The 25,451-nt window shown below is 36.7% G+C and overlaps 6 protein-coding genes across 14 annotated transcripts in view; 3 read left to right on the forward strand and 3 right to left on the reverse strand.

Annotated features, from left to right (window-relative positions):
• LOC123316592 (ras guanine nucleotide exchange factor Q-like) overlaps positions 1-796 on the reverse strand; it is a 141,792-nt gene extending 140,996 nt beyond the window's left edge. For 2 of the 3 annotated variants that reach the window (XM_044902745.1, XM_044902743.1), the window contains exon 1: positions 643-796. The gene's annotated coding sequence lies outside the window, so the exon portion shown is untranslated. The remainder of the gene's footprint in view (positions 1-642) is intronic. The other variant, XM_044902747.1, reaches the window with a different exon arrangement.
• A 1,987-nt stretch (positions 797-2,783) lies between these two features.
• Positions 2,784-6,070, forward strand: LOC123316857. Its single transcript, XM_044903117.1, has 2 exons — positions 2,784-3,576; positions 4,698-6,070. Exons 1-2 carry the CDS (start codon positions 2,925-2,927, stop codon positions 4,964-4,966), a joined length of 921 nt encoding a protein of 306 aa, XP_044759052.1. The 5' UTR covers positions 2,784-2,924; the 3' UTR covers positions 4,967-6,070.
• Positions 6,071-6,779: 709 nt separating this feature from the next.
• LOC123316544 (PAN2-PAN3 deadenylation complex catalytic subunit PAN2) lies at positions 6,780-13,556 on the reverse strand. The gene is made up of 19 exons (XM_044902671.1): positions 13,410-13,556; positions 13,194-13,352; positions 12,975-13,144; positions 12,801-12,921; positions 12,386-12,582; positions 12,054-12,274; positions 10,936-11,209; positions 10,544-10,640; positions 9,971-10,210; positions 9,641-9,886; positions 9,438-9,585; positions 9,270-9,385; positions 9,037-9,216; positions 8,654-8,980; positions 8,245-8,586; positions 7,969-8,192; positions 7,692-7,913; positions 7,529-7,638; positions 6,780-7,172 (listed from the first exon to the last, which is right to left on the reverse strand). Exons 1-19 carry the CDS (start codon positions 13,428-13,430, stop codon positions 7,006-7,008), a joined length of 3,582 nt encoding a protein of 1,193 aa, XP_044758606.1. The 5' UTR covers positions 13,431-13,556; the 3' UTR covers positions 6,780-7,005.
• Positions 13,557-13,799: 243 nt separating this feature from the next.
• Positions 13,800-15,931, forward strand: LOC123316545 (GTP-binding protein 128up). Its single transcript, XM_044902672.1, has 7 exons — positions 13,800-14,021; positions 14,086-14,382; positions 14,448-14,687; positions 14,746-14,914; positions 14,972-15,101; positions 15,448-15,570; positions 15,623-15,931. Exons 1-7 carry the CDS (start codon positions 13,980-13,982, stop codon positions 15,723-15,725), a joined length of 1,104 nt encoding a protein of 367 aa, XP_044758607.1. The 5' UTR covers positions 13,800-13,979; the 3' UTR covers positions 15,726-15,931.
• A 744-nt stretch (positions 15,932-16,675) lies between these two features.
• LOC123317198 (trehalase-like) lies at positions 16,676-20,381 on the forward strand. Of its 2 annotated transcripts, none has more exons than XM_044903605.1 (2): positions 16,676-16,813; positions 18,628-20,381. In XM_044903605.1, exon 2 carries the CDS (start codon positions 18,652-18,654, stop codon positions 20,314-20,316), a length of 1,665 nt encoding a protein of 554 aa, XP_044759540.1. In that variant the 5' UTR covers positions 16,676-16,813; positions 18,628-18,651; the 3' UTR covers positions 20,317-20,381. The 2 variants fall into 2 exon arrangements, with proteins under 2 accessions (XP_044759540.1, XP_044759539.1); XM_044903604.1 differs by lacking the exon at positions 16,676-16,813 and adding an exon at positions 18,052-18,209.
• A 1,116-nt stretch (positions 20,382-21,497) lies between these two features.
• On the reverse strand, positions 21,498-24,915 carry LOC123317190 (trehalase-like). 6 transcript variants are annotated; one of them, XM_044903588.1, is made up of 4 exons: positions 24,336-24,392; positions 24,103-24,184; positions 23,798-23,839; positions 21,498-23,293 (listed from the first exon to the last, which is right to left on the reverse strand). In XM_044903588.1, exon 4 carries the CDS (start codon positions 23,278-23,280, stop codon positions 21,613-21,615), a length of 1,668 nt encoding a protein of 555 aa, XP_044759523.1. In that variant the 5' UTR covers positions 23,281-23,293; positions 23,798-23,839; positions 24,103-24,184; positions 24,336-24,392; the 3' UTR covers positions 21,498-21,612. The 6 variants fall into 6 exon arrangements, with proteins under 6 accessions (XP_044759523.1, XP_044759524.1, XP_044759529.1 ...); XM_044903589.1 differs by lacking the exons at positions 24,103-24,184; positions 24,336-24,392 and adding an exon at positions 24,803-24,915; XM_044903594.1 differs by lacking the exons at positions 24,103-24,184; positions 24,336-24,392 and adding an exon at positions 24,811-24,827 and having other exon boundaries at positions 23,798-23,841.
• Positions 24,916-25,451: the final 536 nt, after the last annotated feature.

Below are 25,451 nucleotides of genomic sequence, written 5' to 3' on the forward strand. Positions count from 1 at the left end.
CCAGTTTATTTCCAACGCTGGAAATTCCCGATCTCTATTTGTCAATGATATTGGAAATATTATTGTCATACTGATATATTATTGCTAAAAAGATTTTTCATTGTAGACATAAAAAGATTTGTGAAGAATGAACGTCCTTAACGATACATTCCCATTCTTCATTGAATTTCCTATCAAAATATAAAGTTTTCTTTCTGGAATTATGTCTGAGTTCAAATGGAGATACCTAATTATCAAGAGGTCACATTAAATTTTCAGTTCCATCCATGTCATGATAAATGAATAGTATTTTAACAAATAAAGTGATTCAAAACAACACAATGCACCCACATAGCGTAAAAAAAGTTCTTGAAGATCGATAATATTGGGGAGATTCTTTCTAAAAATATTCAAGGTATATATACACTATTGAAAACCAGACAAAAACAAACAAGATAAGATAAAAATGTGGAATGGGTTCGAGGAACTCCTGAAGACAACTCCAATATTCCTTGCCAACATAGATCTTGCGTTAGGCTAGAGGCAAGAGAAGGTTTCTTCGAAGATTTCGACCATAGGATGGAAATCAGAATGTTGGGAATTCGATAGAATAATTTAGCTCCAGAAAAGGTGTGCAAAAAATGGGTTCAGTAAAATACTTACGTTGGAAAACAACAGAATATTACGCGAAAAAAAAATAAACTACGTCTGCGGCACAAACAGTCCAAAAGAACGAATATTCAAACAACTTTCAAACGATCGTACGTTCATCTGAACTCTGTTTGACACATACGTACAACCACAGGTGAGAGCGGAACCCCTTATCAGAGGTCAGAGTGCTTATCATCGTTACCTTTGATAAGGAACGTGTCATGCATTGTAAAATAGGTTACGAAATTTACGTCCTGATATATTTTACTCGATTTCGTTTATGGAAAGACTAAAATTTTATCGTTCAGAACACAATGTCTATATACCACGTTTTGTAAATATTTCCCAGATAAAATCAGCTAGATTCACGAAAAAATTCGCGTAACATTTCTTCATTTCTAAAATCGTGAAAATATTCTGCCTCTGAACAAGTCATATCGAAGTTGAAGAAAAATTCCATCGAGATAATCGAAAGCCAAATAGAAAGTCATTGATTCCAAGTTTTATGAGTCCAACGTCGAAAATATCATCTTTTTTGTTGGATTTCTCAATTTTTCACCCTCAAATTGGTCCGATTGTAAATCTAAACCACCCTGGACTTCACACAAACACATACAATTTCATTGAAATCGTCCCAACCTACCTATAACTCTACTGCAACGCGGATTTTTTAATTTTTTTTTAAATTTGTATGGTATGGCTTCTTAACGTGAACTCAAGATATTTCAGGAGAATCATTCTTTTATAGATCCCAAAGTTTCATAAGTTGAAATAATGAACAAAATTGGTTTATTCCAACCAAGCAATCTAAAATAAGACTACACTGCGCAAAAAAATTAACGCACATTCTGAAAATCTCAATTTTAACAAAAGTTAACTCTACATTGACTTTATAACTTATTTTTTATGTTCTCTCAGGAAGGTTTCGAACGAAACAAGACACATTAAATGGAAGAAAAATTCAGGATTTCACCGAATCTTATGTGAAAGAAGAGAAATGAACAATTTTCAAAATACTGAAATGCTGATAAGTGATTTAATACTTGGTATTTCCACCCCTTGCGTTAATTACAGCTTGGCAACGACGGTTCATACTCAAAATGAGTGATCTTAAAATGTTCTGATCTAATCCTTCCCAGATTTATCCGAGTTGGATTCCTAAGTCATTAGGAGTAGCTGGATGATTTTCTGAACTTCTCAGCCTTCTATTGAGGTTGTCCCAAACCTGCACAATCGGATTGAGATCTGGACTTCTTGCTGGCCATTCCATTCGTGAGACTTCAACCTCTTCAAGGTACTCCTGAACGATGCGCGCACTATATGGAGTCTGGCATTATCGTCCATAAAAATGAAATTTTCACCAATGTATGGGGCAAATGGCTCTACATGCTCTTCAAGAATGTTCCTTATATACTTATCAGCATTCACTGCTCCATTATCAACGACCACTAGGTCTGTGCGAGCAGTCAAAGATATTCCACCCCATACCATAATCGATCCTCCCCCGAAACCAGTAGTATTCGGGAAATTGCACTGAGCATATCTTTCATGTGGACGTCTGTATTGAAGAAAACCGTTGAAAGTGGATAACATATGCATGCATAATTCTGATAAAATAATTATCATTGAGAACACCGCCAGTTGTAGAATAAATTTGAGATTTCTATAATGTGCGTTAATTTTTTTGCGTAGTGTATTTTGTATTATTTTCTATTGAGAGGAGCACATGACTCATTACTAGAATAATCTTTCAAACTCTTTAGAGCAAAGACAGCTTTTCCAAGAGTTAGAAACGAAAGGAATTAACGAATTTTTCATTATTTCAACATCAGTTAAAATTAAGACTATGGATACAATAGCTCCTTATTCACTTTGAAGAAAATCTGGCTACATATATAGATTTCCATGCTGCTTTCAAATTATTTTTGCAGTATTTTATTATTATCAAACTCGGACAACCTTTTATTGTTCCAAAGAAAAATTTCCAGATGAAAACAGCACATTTCCGATAAGACATCTCTCATTCTCCTATAATCGCAATCCCTGCGTAGGGCATCCTGTAGGATAAAACAGGACGTAGATATTCACCACGCATGCCTCACGTCCAGAACGAGCGACCAAACCAAACCGTCACCCAGTCTCGCAGGACTTTTCCGCTTATTTCCCGAGCCTTCCTCAGGTCCACTCCTCCATATCGATTGAATTCAGCACCCTACATTTCCTGAAAAACGACACATTATTAACCTAATCGTAAGAATGTGAAACCGCATCGATTAGCGCTACTTTCATTCATAATGGTCGACGATAGTGCTTCGGAAAATTCGGTTTTGGCACAGCCACCTCCGAATCCCCCGGTCGGATACGAGTTTCTCCTCATTTTCGCCAAAATTCTGATAACGGTGTTGTTTATGTATCCCCTAGCCCACTATTCCATATACGGCGGTGGTGATAAAATGGAGAAAAGTGCAGAAAACCTGATGGGCACCTTGAACGCAACTGTTACCGTGAAAGAGGAAGCAGTGTCTACTAATGAGACCAGGCAAGTTCAAATGAGGCTGGTTGTACCCCCATCTTGTCCCCTGCCAGAAACCCAAACAGTCCTGGATGAGCTCTGCGAAGATTACGTCTTCAAATCAATATGCTGCACTCCCGAAGACTTCGAAAATGAAGATAAGCACAAGATTCCAAGAAATATCGCGAGTTATAGGGCCCCAAGTGACCCTAGGGCCAACATAGTGAGTTTTGTGACTGTAGGTTTCCTCATCGTCTCACTGATAGCCACGTTTCTGGAGCTGTACAAGGCGAAAAAGCAGGCGCCAGCCAAAGCCAAGGCTCCCTTGACCAGGAAATGCTCCTTGGCCGATTTGACCATAATGAAGCACCAAAGGAAAGAGTTGGTTAGGAGAGATTCGATCCTTGAAGGCCACGAAGAAGGCAAACAACCTGGTAGGATGATGTCAAGGCAGACTTTTCGTTTAGAATAAGGTAGCGCGACTGGTGGTAGTCGGTAAGATGAGCTATTGCCAGTTTGTTATTCTAGATCACCTGTAATTAGAAACACACCCTAGGTTAAACACCTTTTTTCTTCAGAGTTTTTGGGTTAGATTAGGTGATGTATATTGTTGAATAAATTAGTTTTTTCTTACTAGTTTTGAGGTTACAATAAGGGATCTTTGAGTGGGTATCTTAAACCCTAATAGAAGAGTTAAATAATTGAAACACGTCAGCCAATTGGTAGGTTAAGCAGTCAGTATATGGCAATTGGTAGCTTCCATTATCTCTTCATGGCCAATCCAGAGTACAACTAAAACAGTTTCAGTTGTACTCTGAACTTTATCTAAACCAATGAGACCTGTCGAAAACGTGACCAAAATAGTATATCGCAGTTATATACAGGCTGTATAAAAGAATACTTATACGATAAAATTTAAGGGTAAACTTCACTATGGGTTTTTCATACAAAATGCAATCCCTGATGATTATATACAGCCCCTGCACCAGCACCTGAAAAGTAATTTTTAATTATTTGCTCAGAAACCAGTTAACTATCAGAAATGAAATTGAGCTAGAAGACATTCATCTATGCGAGCGAAAAGGCATTGAAAAAAATATGTTGTTGGCTACTTTGAAACTCTTATATGGCAGATGTTGAATGAACTACAACAGGTATAGAGAAAAAATGATCTGCTACAATTTTTCAGAGCTAGAAATGTTCTACAAAAAAATTTATCGATTTATATCTTTATTTTCGAGTATAACCCCCATGAACCAGGTTTAACTGAATATAATACACACAAAAATATTCACCTCTATCTTGAGCATTTATTTCTGTTGAACAATGCCCCTTATGGAATCATTTTAAAGAATATTTATCGAGATATAGCATGTTTAAGGCATGCAAATTCAGGCAAGAAATTAGATCGAGTCTGGAATCGCAGTGCCAAGTGCCACAATTTATGGCCACTTCAGTACGACTTTATAAAACGAGGGCATAATATAGTATATTGATAATGAATAGCATTTTACAATAGTATTAAGCAAAAATGTCATAAATCTACTGTTTTCAGCACATTTCAAGAAAGCCCCACCCCTCCAAAGAAGCAGCTCAACTCCGGTAGAACCCATCAGTGAAATATCAGCGTATAACTTCAGCAGGAGCTTCGACAGCAGGAGATGTTCGGTGGTTGATAATTATACTTCCATCCTGGAGAGAAGAGCCTCTATCATAGACGGGAAATTTGTTGATAGGTTCGACCTAAGCGGAAGACGTATTTCGGTAGATATTACAAGTTCACCTGAAAGAAAGCACCATTCCCGACTTGTGCACAGGCATTGAACCTTCACAAGGACTGCAGAAATCCACAAATGATACGCACTTTTTGTCAATTTTCTCTGGAAATTTCATATCATATATCGTGAACAATCACTTATTTGACCAAAACGTTACTTATGAGACTATTTTAAATGAACATTCTGGCGTTAAGCTTTTTCGATAAATGGCTTTTCTTACTGGAAGTTACGTCAAAAGTGGATACATAAACTGAAAGTACAAAGGGCTTTTGACATTCTCTAGCATGCTTTTCGACAAAAATGGGATCTCCTTTAAGAGGAAAACAATTTTACTATACTCTGCCAAAAATTTTCCTCGACAGTTTCAATCAAATGTAAAAGATAGCCACAAATTGGTGAATTATAAGATCTAAGCACTTCGTTCAACCACTCATAGGTACTGTGTGTTTAATTCAAAATTCCTTTGCGATCTTGAGGACGAACTTTTTTGCCAATATCCTAAACCTACATTCAGTTCTTCATCTGAGGCAATTCTTTTAAGATATATTGAACGTTCATTACAACAAACAACAACGTGAAGTAACGGAAAGCTATATAATGCGAAAGTAACTTTTTGCATGACGTCAACTGCAGCCACCGAAAAGGTTTGATTTAAAATATGTTCTCTTCCGCTTAACACTCTTTGAATATTGAAGATATATATTTTCCTACTATTCTTACGTAAGTCTATACAAGGTTTCCCTCTCAAGTTCGGGCCTATATTTTGGAATAAATTCTAGACAATACTTTCTTCTTATCCTATTTGTGATCTAAACAATCCAATCTCCGAAAACAAGAAAATATTCATTGAAACCTTATAACGAGCCAAAGATGAAATCAAACATTGATGTAAGGCTACGCCATGCCTACAATTGGATTGAATTTTGAGACTGACTTAAGAAATGTTTTAAAGGTGTTTGAAAGGAAGTTTTGAAAAGGTGTTTTATACCACATTTTTCGAATTCGGTATTTTTGTCATGTGAAGACTTGATACCTGGCACAAGTCCGAGAACTAAAAATTTTTACTCTATTTTCAATGTACTTTTAATCGTTATATTATACTAATATTTCAAATTAATGTTGAAGTTTACATAAATGTTTTATTCAAAAATTTCGTTTTTGTATAGAAATATCCTTTTTATGGTAGTTAAGTGACATTTCACTGAAACCAAAGATTTTCTCTCTGTTGAAAAGTATTCACATTAGAGAGGATGATAACCCCATTACTCTTTCTACGTTTACTAGAAAAAACATCTACCAGCAGACTAGGGGAGCTACCTTCACGGCGTATTTGCCTTAAAAAACCATGATAAAATGAATTTCATAAATTCCCCGAGTCGCTATCGATGAGTTGAATCGGTACTACACTATCCCTGTCTAGGATTGGTGCTAACCTCACTTTTGTCAAACTGTTGATTTGATTACATTGGCGTTTAGTAAACGTCAAAGGTCTCGAATTTCTGAAGCTTCTTTTTTCTATTTCCCCTCTGGCTCCTGTGTCGATTATTCGTCTTTCGTGGCCCCCGGTCTGCAGATGTACGCTCACCCCCCTTAATCAACCGATTTTCCCATCTTACGTCTCCCACTCTGTACATACAAAATTAGTGTATACCGACCAGCAATCCAGATTCTACCATAATCTAATTCTATTAGAAAAGATTGTTGCATTGTTACCATTTGCATTTTATCTTTTCTTTATTGTTTTACTTACTCATTTTTTTTGTTTATTTCATTTTTTTCGGTCATTTTGCATTAAACATTTCGAATTCTTTCGTTCAGGAGCGTTTGGATATGGTAGGGTAAAAAATCAAACATCTAACCCTTATTAAAACATATTTTATTGAAAATATCAAAAAATAATTTACTATTAAAATATCCAGGCTGACAATTATACTTTCTGAATGGATTTGGACGACGAACTTCCGGAATGAGTCTCTGATTTTTTCAATAAATGCAAAAATACGTTTTCTAGGTATGTAAAATATAAGTTATTTGAATTGATCGACGATAACAAAAATAATAAGACAAAAGTAAAAATAGAAACGTTTAATCGGGGGGAACTTTCCAGTTTAACATTTTTCCCCTTTCATACAATTCTGCCAATGCTTCTCCCACTTTGTTCTGAGCCTCCAACTGTTTGTATTTTTTGTACAACTGCAAAGCAGCCCTAGCGTCCTCCACCGAGTCGTGCGTTTCAGCCTGTATCTTCGAACCTGCGCATAATTTCCACATTTTGAAAGAGAAAACCCGAAGTCACAATTAAAAGTTAAAAAATCCCTATACATGAATGTAATAATAAGAATTAATTCAGACACATATCAGCCTCTGACATGAATATAAACATGAGTTTTTGAGTTTTTTTTGGTTAGGTTATCTACATCTTATACACTAGAGTAGATTAGAACAGGAGAATAGATCAGGAGTAGGGTCAGTAGAGAGTAGGAGTAGAGTAGATTAGAGGTAGAGTAGAGGGTTAGAGTAGAGTATAGTGGGGGACAGTAGAGGAGACTAGATTAGCAATGTGAAGTAAAAAGTAAAGTTAAGTGCGGTAAAATGAAAAATGTCTCACCCAGGAAATGCCAGGCCAAAAACCTCAAGGATACCATCCTGTGGTGAGGAAGATGAAACAAAAACACCGTATCCACAACTTGTTCCGGCGGAACCACCAAATTAATGACCCTGAAAAATCTCAAACGTGATAAATGCCACTAGAGCTCATCGAAAACCCTAACCTGAAATCGTTCTTCAATCCGTGGCCAACAAAAATCACCCCTATATCCTGAAGATACCTCAACTTCATATACGTCGATTTGAGCGTAGTCAGATGTTTCGAGCTAAAATTGGCGTCCAAGTCTCCCGGTTTGATCCCCGAAAATTTCGTCAGGTAATCCACTACTTGCTCTTGGGTGGAGATGTAATCATCGATGAAGGGAGTACCTTCCAGAATGCCTTGACTGAAATCAGATTCGTTTCAGGTGGAAACATACACGGCTGAGTGTGAATACCCACCCCCTGATACAGGTTATCCTCGCAACTGACATTTGGGACGGTTTGACAGTTGACAGTTTACCATCGCTGCGCAGTTCCGATTCCTCCTGGTTCAGCGTCACAAACTCCGCGTCCATAGCTACCAAATCGCCCGGTTTCAGAGTTTCGCTGTCATTCAACGGCGTGAAGGTAATACCGGCCGTACCACCGTTTCTGGCCAGACAGACGTCCTCGGTGAACACCTCCTGAAGCGAAAACGGATAATTTTCGAAATTTCGAACCGATTTTTAAATTTACCCTCGTGAGCGTCGGATGGACCTCCGTCGAAGCCCCTAGGACTTCGGGCGTGGAGTAAAACAGTACGCAAGGAGTTTTCCAGTCGAGGCTGAACCAAACCACTTCCTGAGCGGGCACCGGACATATGCTGAAATCGTTGAAGAGGTACCACTTGTTGTCGGATATTTCAACTCCTTTCGGAATGTAACAGTCAGGTACTTTGATCAACGCTACTAGGTTATGTTTATCGTTGTTGCCATTGGTGCCGGTGTCTTTCACGTAGCAAACGACAGCTGACAGCTGATAGTTCGTCGATAATTCATTGCTATGATCGATGCCATTCTCTTTGACGGATGTTGATTTCTAAGACAGAAAAATTGATAACGAAAGATCAGGTTAAGTTAGAATTTTGACATCTACATATACTCACATCTTCTTCTTCTTTCACGATGGTAAGAATATCATTCTTGAGACTCATATGTAAAGACAGCGGTAGCCAGTTGTTACTACAATAGGGATTGTTCGAAGGGATCGGAGGAGGGGCATTGTCGAAACTGTGCCTAAACCTACACCCCAATCTCGAACAACTGTCTCCATATCTACAGGGTTTAGTGCTCATTCCCGGGTTGGGGGTGGAGGACCTTATGGTATCCGGTATGTTGGCTTTAGCCACTACTTTGTCCATCTGATTCTGCCAGAACTGCTTGTGCGCGGGGTTATGCAGGCCCGTATTGATGGCCAGAAGCTTGGGTAAGGACTGAAAGAGTTAAGTGTCACAAATGGAAAAGTTTCTAAATGGAAGACCTTTCGAACCTGCAGTATCCTCCTTTGCGTGGTGGGTGTGAATTTTCCGCAATAATCGCACCAAGCCGGGGTGGTTTGTTGGGGACAAAGAGACCTTTTCAAGATGTCACAAAAGCTCCACTCGTCTCTCTCAGGCTCGTATGTGGGGTAATTGAGATTGCAAGCTAGCGACATGGATTCTTTTTTGACCTGAAGCATAGAAATACTCAGTCGAAAGTCACAACGGACTTCAATGTACTTACGGTGTTGGAACATTTCAAGCATTTATTAATTTGCAATTGTTTTGTACCGAAGAGATTGCTTATTTCGGATTCTTCCTCTCGTTTCTCTTCCTCGATCTTGATCTCACTAATACCACCTGAAAAACACCAATAAAGACATGTGTCTCAAGTGAGAAACGAAATGAATACCGTTAGATCTCTTCCTTTCGTTGGATATTTTCGGAAAATCGGTTTCCCTGTAAACGAAAGGTTTCCTCGTGGCCTTCCTCTCCTCCTTCTTCTTTTTATTCTCAATCAGTTCCACATGCATTTGGTGCAGCATGAATCTATTCCAACTCTACAGATCGAATGGAATGAAATAAAAAACAAACGTTTGAGATGCGAAACTTTACCTGAATCAATGCACATAGATCTACTTTACTCTTGGCCTCAGCATGGAGATCGCTGAGAATCAAACTAAGAGCAGAAGCCTCTGGGACGGTACGGAAAGCTCGGAGAAAATTACCAGGCTGACAAGGAACCGTATTTGACAGAGACAACATGTGGAAGAGAAAACCGAGTTCGCAGGATAGACAGAATTCCTTATCGCACAGATGGGACATCAATGCAGCCCTTAGAGGTTCCGAGAAGTACAGTACCTGGAAAAAAAGAATTATAAATGTAAAAAATCATTTGATTCAACTACGGTCATTGTTTGTAACACAAAAAGATTAAAGTCTGACCTGCAGCATTCCGTTGCAGTATGCGTTGGGCAACGTCGACTCCAAACCAGAAAACACAGTCTTATTGTACTGATCGAATTGAAAATCATCACTGCCTAACTTGTTATATTTCACATCTAATTTCCTGTAACGTTTTGGGATAGCGACGAAATTGGAGTTGTCGTCTGAAATCTTCGCCTTGTTTTCCGGCGCGTGTTTGGAGCTCATAGGGTAGCCATTCCTTCCAAGATTATAGATAACCTCGAAACAAAAATAAATTAGTCAAGAAGTTCCACTGAAAATAACTAAACGTTTACTACGATGTATCTTCGGGGCGAGGCCAAACAACTGAAACATGCATTAAACAGATAGAAACTCGTCCAGTAACAGGGAAGGAAAAGAAAACCTCCTCCAACGATTCAAAAAATAATTTATTTCCTTAAATTATTATCACATAAGAGGTATTCTCCCAGAAAAAAAATAACTTGCTAATATTTAAAAGAAAAACTATGGCTATCGGAATCAGTCAACAAGTAGATAGAACTCTAATGATAATCAAGTGAAATGAACTACAGGTAACTTATCAGGTCTCACTTGGTTTCTCCTAACGTTCCTAGGATTTGGTGCGTATCCGATTGGTCCCTGCATTTTCATAGTACGAAGAATTTCCGGATCTATTCTTGGTGCTTTTCTGTAATGATACCGTATTTTTTCAGGCATGCAATTCAGATGCAAGTTCAACAACTCGTTTAACTTGTTTTCAACTTCTCGATTCTTCAAAATCAAGAAATTAAATCAACCAAATGTGACATTCGATGAGATAGATCAGAACATTTCAAATTTTGACACATCAATCAATAATTGCAGTTGAAATATCTGAATTTTTGTTTGAGCAAAGAAATGAATTTCATTGTTGCTCTCAGTGGTAAGATAAGTATTGACTTAAGGTCGAAAAACCTTTTAAAAATATTGAAAAAAGGGCTCACCTGTAAACTTTTTGAGTTAGTTGTTCAGGCCATGTGGAAGACAAGGTAACGTGAGGACCAACCACCGGCATTGGCACAGATGCCAAAGGTACATTGAAATCACCAATGTCAAAAGAGGGTATCTGAAGAACATGATCTGCGTGTTCTGTGATATTCGAATATGTGTTGAATATTGGCTCAGGGCATGTAGAAAATAGATGAATTTGGCCCATATTATCGCCAAATGCCATTGCTTGACTAGATGCTGATATGTCGAATGTCATGCACATTCCACCTAGATAAATATCAAATGGTATACTCAACAAGTTAGTGGCGCTAAACTTCAAGAACTCGAAAAATATATTGGTAGGCGCCAACTTCACTGAGTTCATGATTCGATTACTAATAAAATATACAGAATTACAAAATCCAAGACTTTTGGATAGTTTACAAATGCTTATGGTTAAAAATTAAAAATTTGTAGGCAAATTCTTATGAATGTTCATTATGTCGATTCATTGTGATGAAGATATTCATCACATCTTCATTATAAATGAAAATGGAGCCCTGTTTCGCGTTGTCATCGCATCACTTAAAAATGACTGAACCGATTTTACTCTTGTTTTAAAACCATCCTCATAGTTCATAGAAGGTTTTAGACAAAAAAAATTAGCAAAAGTTGTCTGAGAATCTGGGAAAATCAAGAAAACTACAAGAAATTTAAATTTAGAGCGAAAGTATATGATGGGTAGTCTGCCCTCCACAGACATTAATTGACATTTGTTGACAGTTGACGAATGAGCAACACGATTTCAATATTGATTTAACCTTCTCAAAGGTTGGAACTCAGGTTTATTAATTATTGTCTGCCTGAGTGATTAGTGATCAGTATATTCATTATCAAGTGGTATATGTATACCTAGCAATTGTTCTTTAGCACTTTTTTATTCATTTTGATACAAGAGTGGCTCATTGTGTATTGCATATTTTCAATTGTCATCTGTCGAATAATGACATTTATGACAAGTAGCAGGATAGCACTCTATTCAAACCGTAACGTTAACTTTTGTACAAATGAAATTAATAACGAAACACTAGAAAAATATTTAATCATTTTTCAAAGAACAAATTGCACTTACCAGGGGGATCAATTTGATGCAAACAAATCCTTGGTTCTGCTAAGGCTATAGTATCACAAAGTTGTATCTGACCAATACCAGACACTACAACTAACCTGGACGAAACAGATGGTAAAAATCTCAGGTACAAAGGATCGGTAACCACAGCTATAGGAGATATAGCTCTCATCATTCGCAGATCGTAAACCTTCAGAAACCTATCGACTGTCAAATTACCATGCCTGGAAAAAAATTTATTGTCAGAACATAGGTATTTCCTGTTGAAAACAAGAAAAAATTGAATTATTTTTTATCAACTTTGGGATGAAATCCTTTCTGAACGTATAAATTACCTAGTACTGAAACCGCATGTGACCAAGAGGTTACCTTGGACATCGAAATCACTCAGGCTTCCACTATGGGTTTCCAGTTTATGTTCAACATTCAATGAAATCGGATCTCTGAGATCTATTCTACCGAGAGGATTACCGCAAAGGACAAATCTTGAATGTGGCCTCATCATCACACAACCAGTATCTCCTACATCAACCTGAAAGAAAAATCTATAAAACTGAATCAACAAGAAAAAACTAAAATACAAATTAACCCTACAATCATATTTTTTAAAAGGAGTGATATAAAAAGTCTTAGAGAGTAATCGAATTAACACAAAATGAAAAATACTTCAATAATTGCCTCTTTCAGCAGACTAGGAAGAGAAAAATTCATAATTAACCATTAACTTATACTAGAAAAAAAGTTCCTTACTGTTGTCAATTCTCTTGAATATTCAATATTGAAATCAATGAGTTTGCTTTGATGTCCCCCCATGAGAATCCTTGAAGGTGAAACTTGAAGCATGCATTGCATTTCATTCAAATTAGGGCCCCTATAATAGTTTTCATAAAATACACTTTTTTTATGAAAGGAGAAAAGTCTTACGTGTGAGTTAAAAGCGGTATACCTCTTCTCATCTGATATCTCAAGGAACTGGCAGTCAATGCTAAAATTCCATTATCCACAGTTATGATTTGACGGACGTCTTGTGTGGCATGTACTTGGAAAGAGGTGTACTTTTGCATTGCTCCAGTAAAGTAAGATGTGACGTGACCCTGCAATATTGTCATGAGAAATGGAACAGGTTCAAAGAAAGTAACTTACTCCTTGATTTCCCATCCATACTAACTCTTCTGTCTTATCAAATGCAATAGCAGAAACTCCAAATCTCTCAGCACCATCAGCAAATATACACTGAGTTTGTACATACTCAGAATCCATCCCAACCAAATGAGCAGCTTCCGGAGAAGCAACCATGGCTAACTGAAACAAAACTGAACCAGTTAGAAAAGTATATTGTTGATAAACAGGTCAACTAACCCCTGTCTCGTCAAAATACATTTTTGGTTTTTTTTTGTGGAGTGCAATTCAGTTCATTATTTGAAGATGATGTTGTGCTTGGTTTTTATTGTGTTTGAAAACTGATAACTTAGGTCACTGCACTCCAACAAATAATACAAATCACTGGAAGCAGAGACAACAAGAGGTTGTCTCTGACTGGAAGGGTATTGGGTTAGCTGTCAACATAGCACTTGAAATGCCAAAGAAAAAAACAGTTGTCATCTTGTCATAACAAAAAATTTTCATTTTAAAAATTTCAATATACATTTTCCTGGATAAGGAAGAAGTCCCGAAGTATTAAATGCTTAAATTGTTTCCATTCAGCTCAACAATATTTGATTAAACTGGGAAATTTTCTATAAAATTTCGAATTATTTCATATTCGTTACCAACACAAAAGATACTATGTAACTAAGTCAAAAAGAAATGCCAAAACCCATATGTTTCATGCCAAAACCACATGCCAGGATTGTATATTTTGCTGCTAAATTGACTGCGATTTTACAATATTTTTGTATCTTATATTGAAACTACAGTACCAAATCCAAAATGAGTACTATTTTAGAGAAAATTGCTGCTATCGAAGCTGAGGTGAGTAAATTTTGAGTGAAAAGTAATCGGTTTTTATTCACTAACCTCAATATGCATTTCATAGATGGCAAGAACCCAAAAAAATAAAGCAACTGCTGGACATTTAGGTTTACTTAAAGCTCGATTGGCTAAATTGAGACGAGAATTAATCACCCCCAAGGGCGGTGGTGGTGGAACTGGGGAAGGTTTCGATGTAGCCAAAACCGGTGATGCTAGAGTCGGTTTTGTTGGTTTTCCGTCTGTTGGGAAATCAACGTTACTCAGTACTCTAGCTGGTGTTTACTCTGAAGTAGCCGCATATGAATTCACAACCTTGACAACTGTCCCAGGCTGTATAAAATACAAGGGTGCAAAAATTCAGGTTGGAACAATGTCCTAGATTCGCTATTGATGAATTATCTGAGAGCATTCTTTATGATATTTCAGCTACTTGATTTACCTGGTATTATCGAAGGTGCTAAGGATGGTAAGGGTAGAGGTCGACAAGTCATAGCTGTAGCAAGGACATGTAGTTTAATATTCCTTGTTTTGGATGTATTAAAACCCCTAGTACATAAAAAGTTGATTGAGCATGAATTGGAAGGTTTCGGATTACGACTCAATAAACAACCTCCCAATATCTACTTCAAGAAAAAAGATAAAGGAGGAATAAATTTGAATTGTATGGTAATAAATTGTATGAAATCTAAAGAAATGATAAAATTATTCATTGCAATCATTGAAGGTTCCACAATCAGAATTAGATTCTGATACTGTCAAAACCATACTCTCTGAGTATAAAATACATAATGCTGATGTGACCCTCAAATACGATGCAACTAGCGATGATCTTATTGATGTTATTGAAGGAAATAGGATATATGTGCCCTGCATTTATCTTTTGAATAAAATTGGCAAGTAAAACTAACGTTTCAGTTTACATCAAAATCATGGTTGAACTTATGTTGCAGATCAAATAAGTATCGAGGAACTTGATGTTATTTATAAAATCCCACATTGTGTCCCAATCTCTGCACATCATAAATGGAATTTTGATGACCTTTTGGAGAAAATGTGGGAGTACTTGAAACTTGTACGCATGTAGGTATTCCAATGAGAAAATTGTCCTTCTAACCTAAAAAGAACTTTTTACAGTTATTTGGGTTAGGTTATAAAGAATTGTTTACAGTTGGTTAAACTGTAGGTTAGCTTCTTTAACTTTTTACAGCTATCTGGGTTAAGTTAAAAGGAATTTTAACAGTTGGTAAAACTGTAGGTTAGGTTAAGTTAAGTTCTTTAACTTTTTACAGTTGTCTGAGTTAGGTTAAAAAAATATTTTACAGTTATTAAAACTGTAGGTTGAAAATAGTTCTTATCTTCAGAACTTTGATGATTTATTCATTAAGAAGTACAAGTAATTTTTAAATAACTTTTATTTATTTTATAGCTACACTAAACCAAAAGGACAGTTACCTGATTATAGTTCACCCATTGTATTGCACGCAGACTATACATCGGTGCAAGATTTCTGTAATAAACTCCACAGATCAATCGCTAAGGAATTCAAATAGTGAGTTATATTGTTGCTTGTTTTTCATTAATTCAATGAATAAAACTTTTAGCGCGCTTGTATGGGGATCATCAGTAAAGCATCAGCCACAAAAAGTTGGTTTAGATCATGTCTTATGCGATGAGGATGTTGTACAGATTGTGAAGAAAGTCTGAGAAGCTACAACGATATTTGAGGGAATCTACAGAAGCCAACATTTGTGACTGCAGAAGATTAATTTAAAAATAAGTTTGAACCTCTTTATAGTTGAGTGATATAATTATTGTTTTTATCACTTTTTGAATATTATGAAATGTTTTATCAAACTTGTGTTTTCTGCATTTTGAAAATGTATATCAATAATTACACAATTTGTAATTTAGTTCTTTTTTTTTTCTTTTATAAAAAATTATCAGAAAATCCGTTAAAAAAGAAATTTCTGTCGGCGTGTTTGAGAGTTGTTTTAGAGGTTATTCAAAAATTTGCCGGAATTTAAGGTACCCTTTAGAAATTATTAGCTCGTCAAATATGGAGATTTTTGGAGGGAATTTCATCTTGGGCTATGAAAGAGAAAATGTTCTCTTCGCAAAAAAATCGCGATGCAGCCATAGAAAAGCGGTAATTTGTCGCAAAATATTATTTCTTCATTTCAGAAGATGTTCGAATGAGTAGAGTTCTTTCATTTAAATGACAGTGACTTTATCAAACATTTGATAAATACTCTTATTTAGATTGGTGTCAATTTTTGTAACAAGAGTGAGTATTTGCTGTACCAAAGACTATCAACTGTTACTCTTAGGCTGTACCCTGTATATGCCCATTGGAATAACATCCCTGACTAAAAAGCAGCTCTGGTGCTTTCAACATTGTACTCAATAAAGAATTTCTTCATCAAGTTGTTTCAAAAAGCATCAGGTACAGTTGAATAAAGTCACAATCTTTGTGAACAAGAAAAGAAACAACCTAATATAATGATCAAGAGTTATTTTTTTGGTATATTAAATATGTAACTTTTTAAAATGAAAAAATCATACATTTTTCATACGCCAAAAGTACGCAAAAATTAAATAAAACAAATTGTTCACATGAATAATCGCGTCATCTTATTTTATTTGGTTTATAACGACTTCTGGTCTAGCATACTGACTGACTGATTATTGATAAGACAATAAATAATCATATTCAGCTGGCAGAATGATGAGTGCGTTAATCCTTCATGAGAGGAAAGAGTGAAGATGTTGGAATAAGTGTGTTAATCACTAAGGTATGTATGACAAATCTTAAAATTTTTCCCTAAGACACACTTCTAATTACTTATATGTAGAAGTGCTAGAAGCTATTTAGCTTAGATTCTCTTTGGGTAGCAGGTATAAAGAATAGGTACCATAATTAAATAGCTAAGTTGAAAAACATTTTCGATATTATACATTCTTCAAAAGTTAATTCTTGAAATTTTAAGGTTTATTTTTTCTTCGAGGTCTTTCATTCGGTATTGATAATCGAGTATCATTGGATTAAAACACTGATTTATTCACTTCATATTTATTTCATGTAGATCAATATAATATCCATTTCGCCATTTGTTGTTGGATCTAATTTTCAAAGTACCTATATTTAATTTTGAATAGGTAAGGAATACATGCACTCATCATTCAAGAAACGATTGTCTGAAGAGTGCATGCAGGTAGTGCTAGAGTACTTGCATGAATATATTAATATTTTATAGCACACCTTCACAACAACGCAATAATGCTAATATTTCCAAATTAATGTACCAGTTATTCTAGTCCCTGTTCTAGTACATACATTTTGATGATGATGAATTATGATGTGGGAGAAAATTTTACACTTTGTACGATAAATTTTCATTTCAGGCAAATGCACATAATATAGGTATTAATCGTTGGTCTATCAGAAATTGCATGTTTGTTTTGGGTGATTCCCATCAGGAATCGCTGTGTTAAATATGAAATGTTACGCGTGAGTACTTTTCCTAATGATAAGACGCTTGGTTTTAATGCAGAGTCCTTTAAGTTCATTAATTCAATGACCCCATATATATACAGCGAATAATTTCTGAATATTTTATTTGAAGTAGATATAGTTATTGCGGATGAATCCAGTAAATATGAATATTTTTCGGAAAAATATTTGTCCAGGCTTAAATTCAGAGACTGCCAACAAGCCAAAACGATATACTTTATTGCAGTCAGATTTTGGAAGCGGAAAATTGAAGAATTAAACTTGAAAAACATATTTGTGTGCACTATCACTACACATATATTATAAAATTATATGCGATTGAATGTACCAAAAAAGTTTTAAATCTCACACCTCAAACTTAAACTGATACAATCTTAAATTGTGTCAACCAAAATGATTTTTTGTTTCTGGAACTCATTTATTGTTGTTTCTAACTTGGTTAGCAGAATTTCTGATATCTCTTAATCTCCCACTTTGGAAATCATGCCTTCTGATAGAAACTGAGATCAATATTAAAATAATAGATAATTCATAATTCAACCAATGATTTATCTCAAACTATAAGTATTTCCATCCTGTCTTTATTATCAAAAACGATAGAAGTTAGTATGAGCTATACCTGTATATCGATAACTACTCATAAATCTATTACAGAAATTCGTGACATATTTTGGAAGGTATGTAGAAAGTAGAAAATGTTTCTATTTATTAAAGGAATTTGTATACTGTAGCAAAGTATGATAACTACCCCATTCCATAATTTATGTTGAAGCAGAGCATATCATATAATTATAACCTTCTGCACAAGTTATAGTTGCCAAATGCCATTTAAAGAAAAAACTCAATTTCACTGCTACTGCTTCAATCCTCGCACAGGATGCATGATGTATATTCTTCATTTCTACATTTTAAATGAATTTACATATCTCATAATCATGCAGTCGCGATATTGAACATTACCTTTATATATATAATAAGACAGTGTGTTGTATATATTGAGTGAAATTCAATATTCTACATGGATTGCATTTTTATTGATTCATTTCTGTTGATTAGCATTGAAGAAAAACACGAAATATTTCTTTATTTTTACAGTTTCATGACCAGTAGGATCTCGTCATGTTTTCCAACATTGGCATCTTCCTGCTTCCTGCAGTATTCCTTAAAATAGTGAGTCCTTACTCCATACCATCCTGCGACAGCCACATATACTGCCAAGGCGAACTCTTGGACACAGTACAAAGGGCTAAAATTTTCCCAGATTCTAAAACATTCGTCGATCAGCGAATGCTCTACGATGAATCAGTGATATTCGAGAATTTCCAGCAACTCATGAACACATCCGACAATCGACCCAGCAGGGACCAAATAAGAACATTCGTACAAAGCAATTTCGCCGAAGGCAACGAGCTCCAAAACTGGACTCTGCCAGACTACGACCCAAACCCCCCGTTCTTGCAGAAAGTCAACAACAGCACTTTGAGATACTTGGCCACAGAAATCGTCAAGATATGGCCTACGTTGGCTAGGAAAATCAAAGCTGATATAATCCAGGACAGTTCGAGGTACTCCATAATTCCTGTGCCAAACCCTTTTGTCGTACCAGGTGGCAGGTTCAAGGAATCGTACTATTGGGATAGTTTCTGGATTGTGGAAGGCCTCCTGATCTCTGGCATGACCCAGACGGCCCAAGGTATGATCGAGAACTTTCTTTATATAGTGGACAAATATGGATTCATACCGAACGGTCTCAGAGTTTACTATCTCAATAGATCTCATCCACCTCTACTGACGTCCATGGTTACACTCCTGATGAACTATACCAACGATTTGGAATGGTTGCGACGAAACATACATCTCCTGGACAAAGAACTTGAATTCTTCCTGAGTAACAGAACGTTTCAGGTGAGTTACAAATGGAAAACTCACACGATGTTTCACTATGACAGTGAAAGTGGTTCTCCACGTCCAGAATCATATATTGAAGACGTCGAGACTTGCGCTACCCTAAAAGAGGCGACACACATAGAAGAATGTTACAAAGAGATGAAAAGCACCGCTGAAAGCGGCTGGGACTTCACTTACCGATGGGTTTTCGACGATAATGGCGGCAATAACGCCAACAGAACTTACACGCAATGTAGAAGGATCATACCTGTCGATTTGAATTCGATGCTGGCCAAAGCGATGAGAGAACTCAAAAATCTCCATTTGTTATTAGGAGATACCGATAAGTATTTCTACTGGCAACAGAAATACGATGATCTGGAAGAAGCCATAAATGACGTTCTTTACCATAAAGGAATTTGGTTCGATTACGACGTTAAATTTAGAATACACAGGAAGTACTTCTATCCGTCCAATTTGGCACCTCTTTGGGCTGAGATCAACGGCCCAGTATCGACCGAGGAACTGGGGAAAAACGCATACTCTTACCTTATATCCTCCGGCATAACCTCATACCTCGGTGGTATTCCCAACTCCCTGAACAACACGGGGGAGCAATGGGATTTTCCAATGGCTTGGGCGCCTTCCCAATCGATTGTGATTCAAGGACTCCGACGCAGCGGCCAGAAAGATGCCCAACAACTGGCCAAAACATTGGCCGGCAGATGGCTCATGTCCAATCTGATGGCGTATAAAAGGACCGGTGAAATGTACGAAAAATACGATGCTGTTCATCCAGGACAAGCTGGCGGTGGTGGGGAGTATTCTGTACAGACCGGATTTGGTTGGACTAATGGAGTTGCGTTAGAATTTATCGTCGACTTTTTTAGCTTGTAATATATTGATAAGTTTAGCCTAAGGATGTAAATATAATATAAATATACCTACTCATTTCGTTAGTTCATTAGCGTTTTGTTATTTATGTAAGTAAATTGAGAAAAATACAATATTGCGAAGAGAAAATCCAAAGACCCGTTTGCACCAAACGCACTTAGTGTTAAGTGTCCCTTAAAATGAACCCTTAACTTAAATTACGTTGCACCAACTGTTATAAGTGACATTTGAATGGCTAAAGCTAGCCTTAAATTTAAGCGCTCCTGTAATGACCACTTATAAGTGGTCATTACAGGAGCGCTTAAATTTAAGGTAATAGGTATTTAGAGGCGGGATTCTAACCTAAAATAATTTGTTGAACTCATAAACTGGCTGCAGAACTGCTGTGATTTTTCTAATAACGTCAACTACCTTTTATTTGACAATCCATTTCATTATCAATAATAATGCTAAAGGCCCGTTTGCACCAATCCCCCTTAAAGTGAGTACTTAACTAAGCGTAGTTTAAAGTTAATGGACGCTTAATTTTATTGTCAGTTGCACGACTGCGGCTTAACAGAATCTTAAGTAAGGGGCCCTTAAGTTTTCATATCTAGTGATATTTAAGTTTTTTACTTTGGTGCAACTTCATCCTAGTCCAATAAAGCCTTTTTCTACAAGCGTGCGCGTTCAACCTTTTTCCCGCACGCATTCCAAGTTGCAAAGAGACACTTTCCCAAAGGGTGCGGGAAAAACCCCTGCTTATCCATTCCCGCACGCAAATGCGTGCGGGAAAGAAATAGCAGGCGTTTCCGGGAAAAAGGTTGAACGCGCACGCTTGTAGAAAAAGGCTTTATTGGACTAGGATGAAGTTGCACCAAAGTAAAAAACTTAAATATCACTAGATATGAAAACTTAAGGGCCCCTTACTTAAGATTCTGTTAAGCCGCAGTCGTGCAACTGACAATAAAATTAAGCGTCCATTAACTTTAAACTACTTATGAGTTAAGTACTCATTTTGAGGGGACTGGTGCAAACGGCCCTTAGAAAGTATCTGGGTGTATCAAAATGCAACAATGCAAATGACAGAAAGGCCTCTGCTTATACAAGACATGAAAAATAGTTCCCATACTGAAATCGAATATACATATTTCGATGACGTACTCATTAAAAAGCAATAGATTTTTGGCAAAATAAAGAAATTGTCATGTTTCAATCATCTTTATTCCTAACAAACTAGAATGACAGCTTAAAAATAAACGAAAATGATGCTTGACACTTCGTGATCTTGCTTCCATACCTGTCCAGTTCAACTCGACTCTACTTACTGTAAAACTCTTCGATGAGCTCGAAAATTTCTCCGTTTGTCCACCCAAACCCTGTTTGGATGCTGTATTCCCCGCCCCCTCCAACAACCCCTACAGATTCCGCGTTATATTTCTCGTACATGAAGCAGGTACGTTTGTAGATGAGCAAATTGTTGTCTATCCATTTCTTAGCCAAAACCCTGGCGGCTCCAAGCGCTTTGGGGCTACCCGACCTCTTCAGCGCCATGATTACAATGGACTGTAAGGGTGGCCAAGCGTTTGGAAGGTCCCACTGTTCACCAGTGTTCAGGAGAGATGTGGGAACACCAGCGGGATATTCGAAAATACCTTCTTTTTGGAGGTACTGAACTGCCAGATCTCCCAGTGAGGTTTCTTCATAAAGTTCCGACCATAGGGGTGCAAGGTTACTTGGGTAAAAGCCAGTTCTGTGTCTGAGCCTCTTCCTATCCATATCAAACCAGATGCCAGCCGTTTCGTTGAACAGTACATCTTGGATGCTTTGTTTCCACGACAGATGGAGATTGAGCCAATACTGATGGGAATCTGAATCACCTGCAATGTACGAAAAAGTTGAGACCAGTTTGAAGGCTTGGGCTAAGAAGCTATTGAGATCAACAGGGATGATCATTCTGGTCTGGATTTCACTCAAATTCTTGCCGTATGACCCACGATTATCGATGAACCATCGCGAACTGTAATCCCAGCCCGTTTCTGCACCACTCTTCAAATCCTTATAACAGTTTTTAATGTCCTCATCAGATTTTCTCACAGAGCAAGTTTTAACATCTTCGCTGTAGGATTCAGGTCTTGGCGATGGATCATCCACTGCGTATTGAGCTAGGGTGTGTTTAGCGTTGTTATAAGTGAAAGTTATTGTTTGTGTTTTGAGCCAGTATTTGAGTTCTTCTTGCAATAGGTGCACGTTTTTCTTCAACCACGGTATATCATTTGTCGCCTTGAGATACTCGTGAACCATTAGGTTGAGGAGTGGAGGTTGAGACCTGTTGAGATAGTAAATCCTACCACCATTTGGTACGAAACCATATCTGTCTACCATCGATAGGAAATTGTCTATCATACCTCTAACAGTTTGGTGCATTCCGCTCGCTAGAAGACCCTTGATAATCCAATAAGAGTCCCAGTAGTAAAATTCCCTGAATCTTCCCCCAGGAATGACGAAACCGTTCGAAACTGGTATAATGGAATACCTCTCAGGTTCCTTGAAGACGTCAGGCTTGAGGATCCTGCTGAAGTTGGCCCAAAGTTGCACCAAATCTTTCGCGAATTTCCTATACTCTGGCACCTTTATCCTCCTAAGGAATGGAGGATTTGGGTCGAAGTCCGGCAATTTCCAATCTTCCAGCTCGTTTCCAGGCTGGAAATTATCCTGGACGAAACTTTTAATTTGGGATCGAGATGGATGGTTGTTGGTGGAGGACATCAAGCTGTTGAAATTCTTCATGACGTCAGAGGGGCTTCGTGTCATCTCCATGTCGACGAAGGTCTTGGAGTCTGGGAATATTCTGGACATCTGCACAGTTTTTAACAGGTTCCCCTTACAGTAGATTTCGTTGTCGCAGGTTGGCATCACTGCGAATACCGCGTGGAGGTATATCGTGCATGATAGGAGCGCTCCGTAGAGATTGGTGGGAAGCATCATGCGCCAGAATGATCTGAAAATGGATTAGGCATGATTAGCATTCCTTATATTTGAATTTAAGAAACTATATGATGTTTGTTTTCTTGAAAACGAAAGGGAAATTTAGAGGTAAATCGACTATATCCAGACACATGCGTATGAGTGTTAGTTACAGTGTATTAGAAAACTCAATCGTTCATCATGGGTGGCTCAACACATTCAAAAAACGCTTTGAAAATGATAATGGGACTATTTGGAAAGCAAGCCAGTCAACCAGTTTCAGAATGGCGCCTTCCTACCAAGCAAAGACCTATGAAAGCATGGCAAAAGTCTATCAAAAGAGGTGTTTATGGCCTTGGGTGCAAAGAATTCATTTTGTTATAGTTGTTTAAGACAAATCGGCCCTAAAAAGTGGATATCCTGGCCTACTAATATCCCTTAACTACATAGACAAGAACAATATTTGTTATCTTCGAATTATTGAACACAAACTATGAGAAAAAAAGACAAGAAAAATAGAAATACAATAATTTCTTACCAAATTGCGATTTTCCAAATCTTCAGCTTCGTTCACATGTACCTGAAAAATAGAGATTGTTCAATTCATGAAAATTTGAAATATATACTCATTTCACACAGAGAAATGTTACGTAACTGGAGTTCATGAATATTGACAACACTCTGATTAACTAATGGCGTAGATAAGGTGAGTTTAGTATGTCAAAAAAAAAAAGATTCCGGAGTTCTGGAAAATTGTGGAATTCATAGACCCAATTATAATATATTATTATATAGTATCACTTTAGAGGTACCCTAAACTTCATGACAATTTGACAAACTCACGTGAATTATACAAGTGTTTCGTTACTAAAATAGCATCTAGAGTTGGATGAAGATGAATTGAGAATAAAATGGAAATCTACAACTAAAAAATAAATAATGAACATTTTCCCAGTCATCAATTGCAGAAATAGATAACAGATAACAGTAATCAATGGGAAATGGAAAAGTTTCACATCAAGGGAAACACATATCACCTATTCACATCCTCAAACGTCCTAATCAACTTACACTACCTATATGTTTCTTATCGGAAAAATGCTTCTGCACTCGCTCATTTCAATGCATATTCATATATCGTTTATCTTACTCCATTTTCAAATGCTCGTTGACGAATATTTGGCTTTTGGACATACTTGTCATTTTTATTGAATATAACTTCACGGAATTTCAAATTTTAACAATACTGAAACAATGTCATTTATGATTTATTGTTTTTTAACACTAATTGGCAGTAACTGACATGAATTACCTATTTTCAGATGTAATATAGAAATGAAATGGTTCGCAATTAATTGAAAACACCTAAAATATCATATTTTTAATACTTTACAAATGGAAAATAAATGTCATTTGTTTCGTACACTTTTAACTTAGATTGTAAATTTCAAGACCTCACCAAAGTTATTGCGATTGGGATAGGTATTGATGAACGATAGAATATTCGATAGATAGATATTCGATAGAATATTTAATAACTTGCCTGTTTCTTTAGTATAGTTTTCCTATAAGGTACAATTGATGCAGAATATTCCAGATGTTCCATTAACTGAATGGTAAAAGATTGCTATGATATAGATAAAAAATAGATACCACGTATAGATTCATATCAAGAAAATCGCAGTTTAATGCATCTTTAAGATGATAATCTATCAGATATTGTTAGATATTTGTTGCTTATAAAACCAAGGTTGGTGTTATTCATGCTCGTGAATACTACATAGAATGCCATTAAATGAGAATTTCCTATATTAATCCTTTCTGTAATTTGCTACACCTGAATGTTGACAGTCACATTTCTGGAAAACCCTTTTAGCTAGAAATTACTGGAAATCTTGTTTGTTCAAAATGAATGGATCAAGCTAGCAGAAATTAATTTTTCAATGATATAATATAATATTTGCCTTCTCACTCTCCTAGAACGTATTCTCACTTTCAGCTGAATCTAAGCACTAGATGCTCAAAAATTATGTAACATATGAAAGACCCACCGTACGCCGTTTTTGAGAAGGAATCCTCCCATATTTTTTTCACAGCTATTCAATACACTCTGGATTTTATATAAGTTATGTTTGTTCTTGAGTGAAAAACCAATGTACGGGTAGATTTCAAGAAACTTACATGGTGCATGC

Source organism: Coccinella septempunctata, chromosome 7, assembly GCF_907165205.1.
Source record: "Coccinella septempunctata chromosome 7, icCocSept1.1, whole genome shotgun sequence".
In the NCBI taxonomy this organism is placed as follows: Eukaryota; Metazoa; Arthropoda; class Insecta; order Coleoptera; family Coccinellidae; genus Coccinella; species Coccinella septempunctata.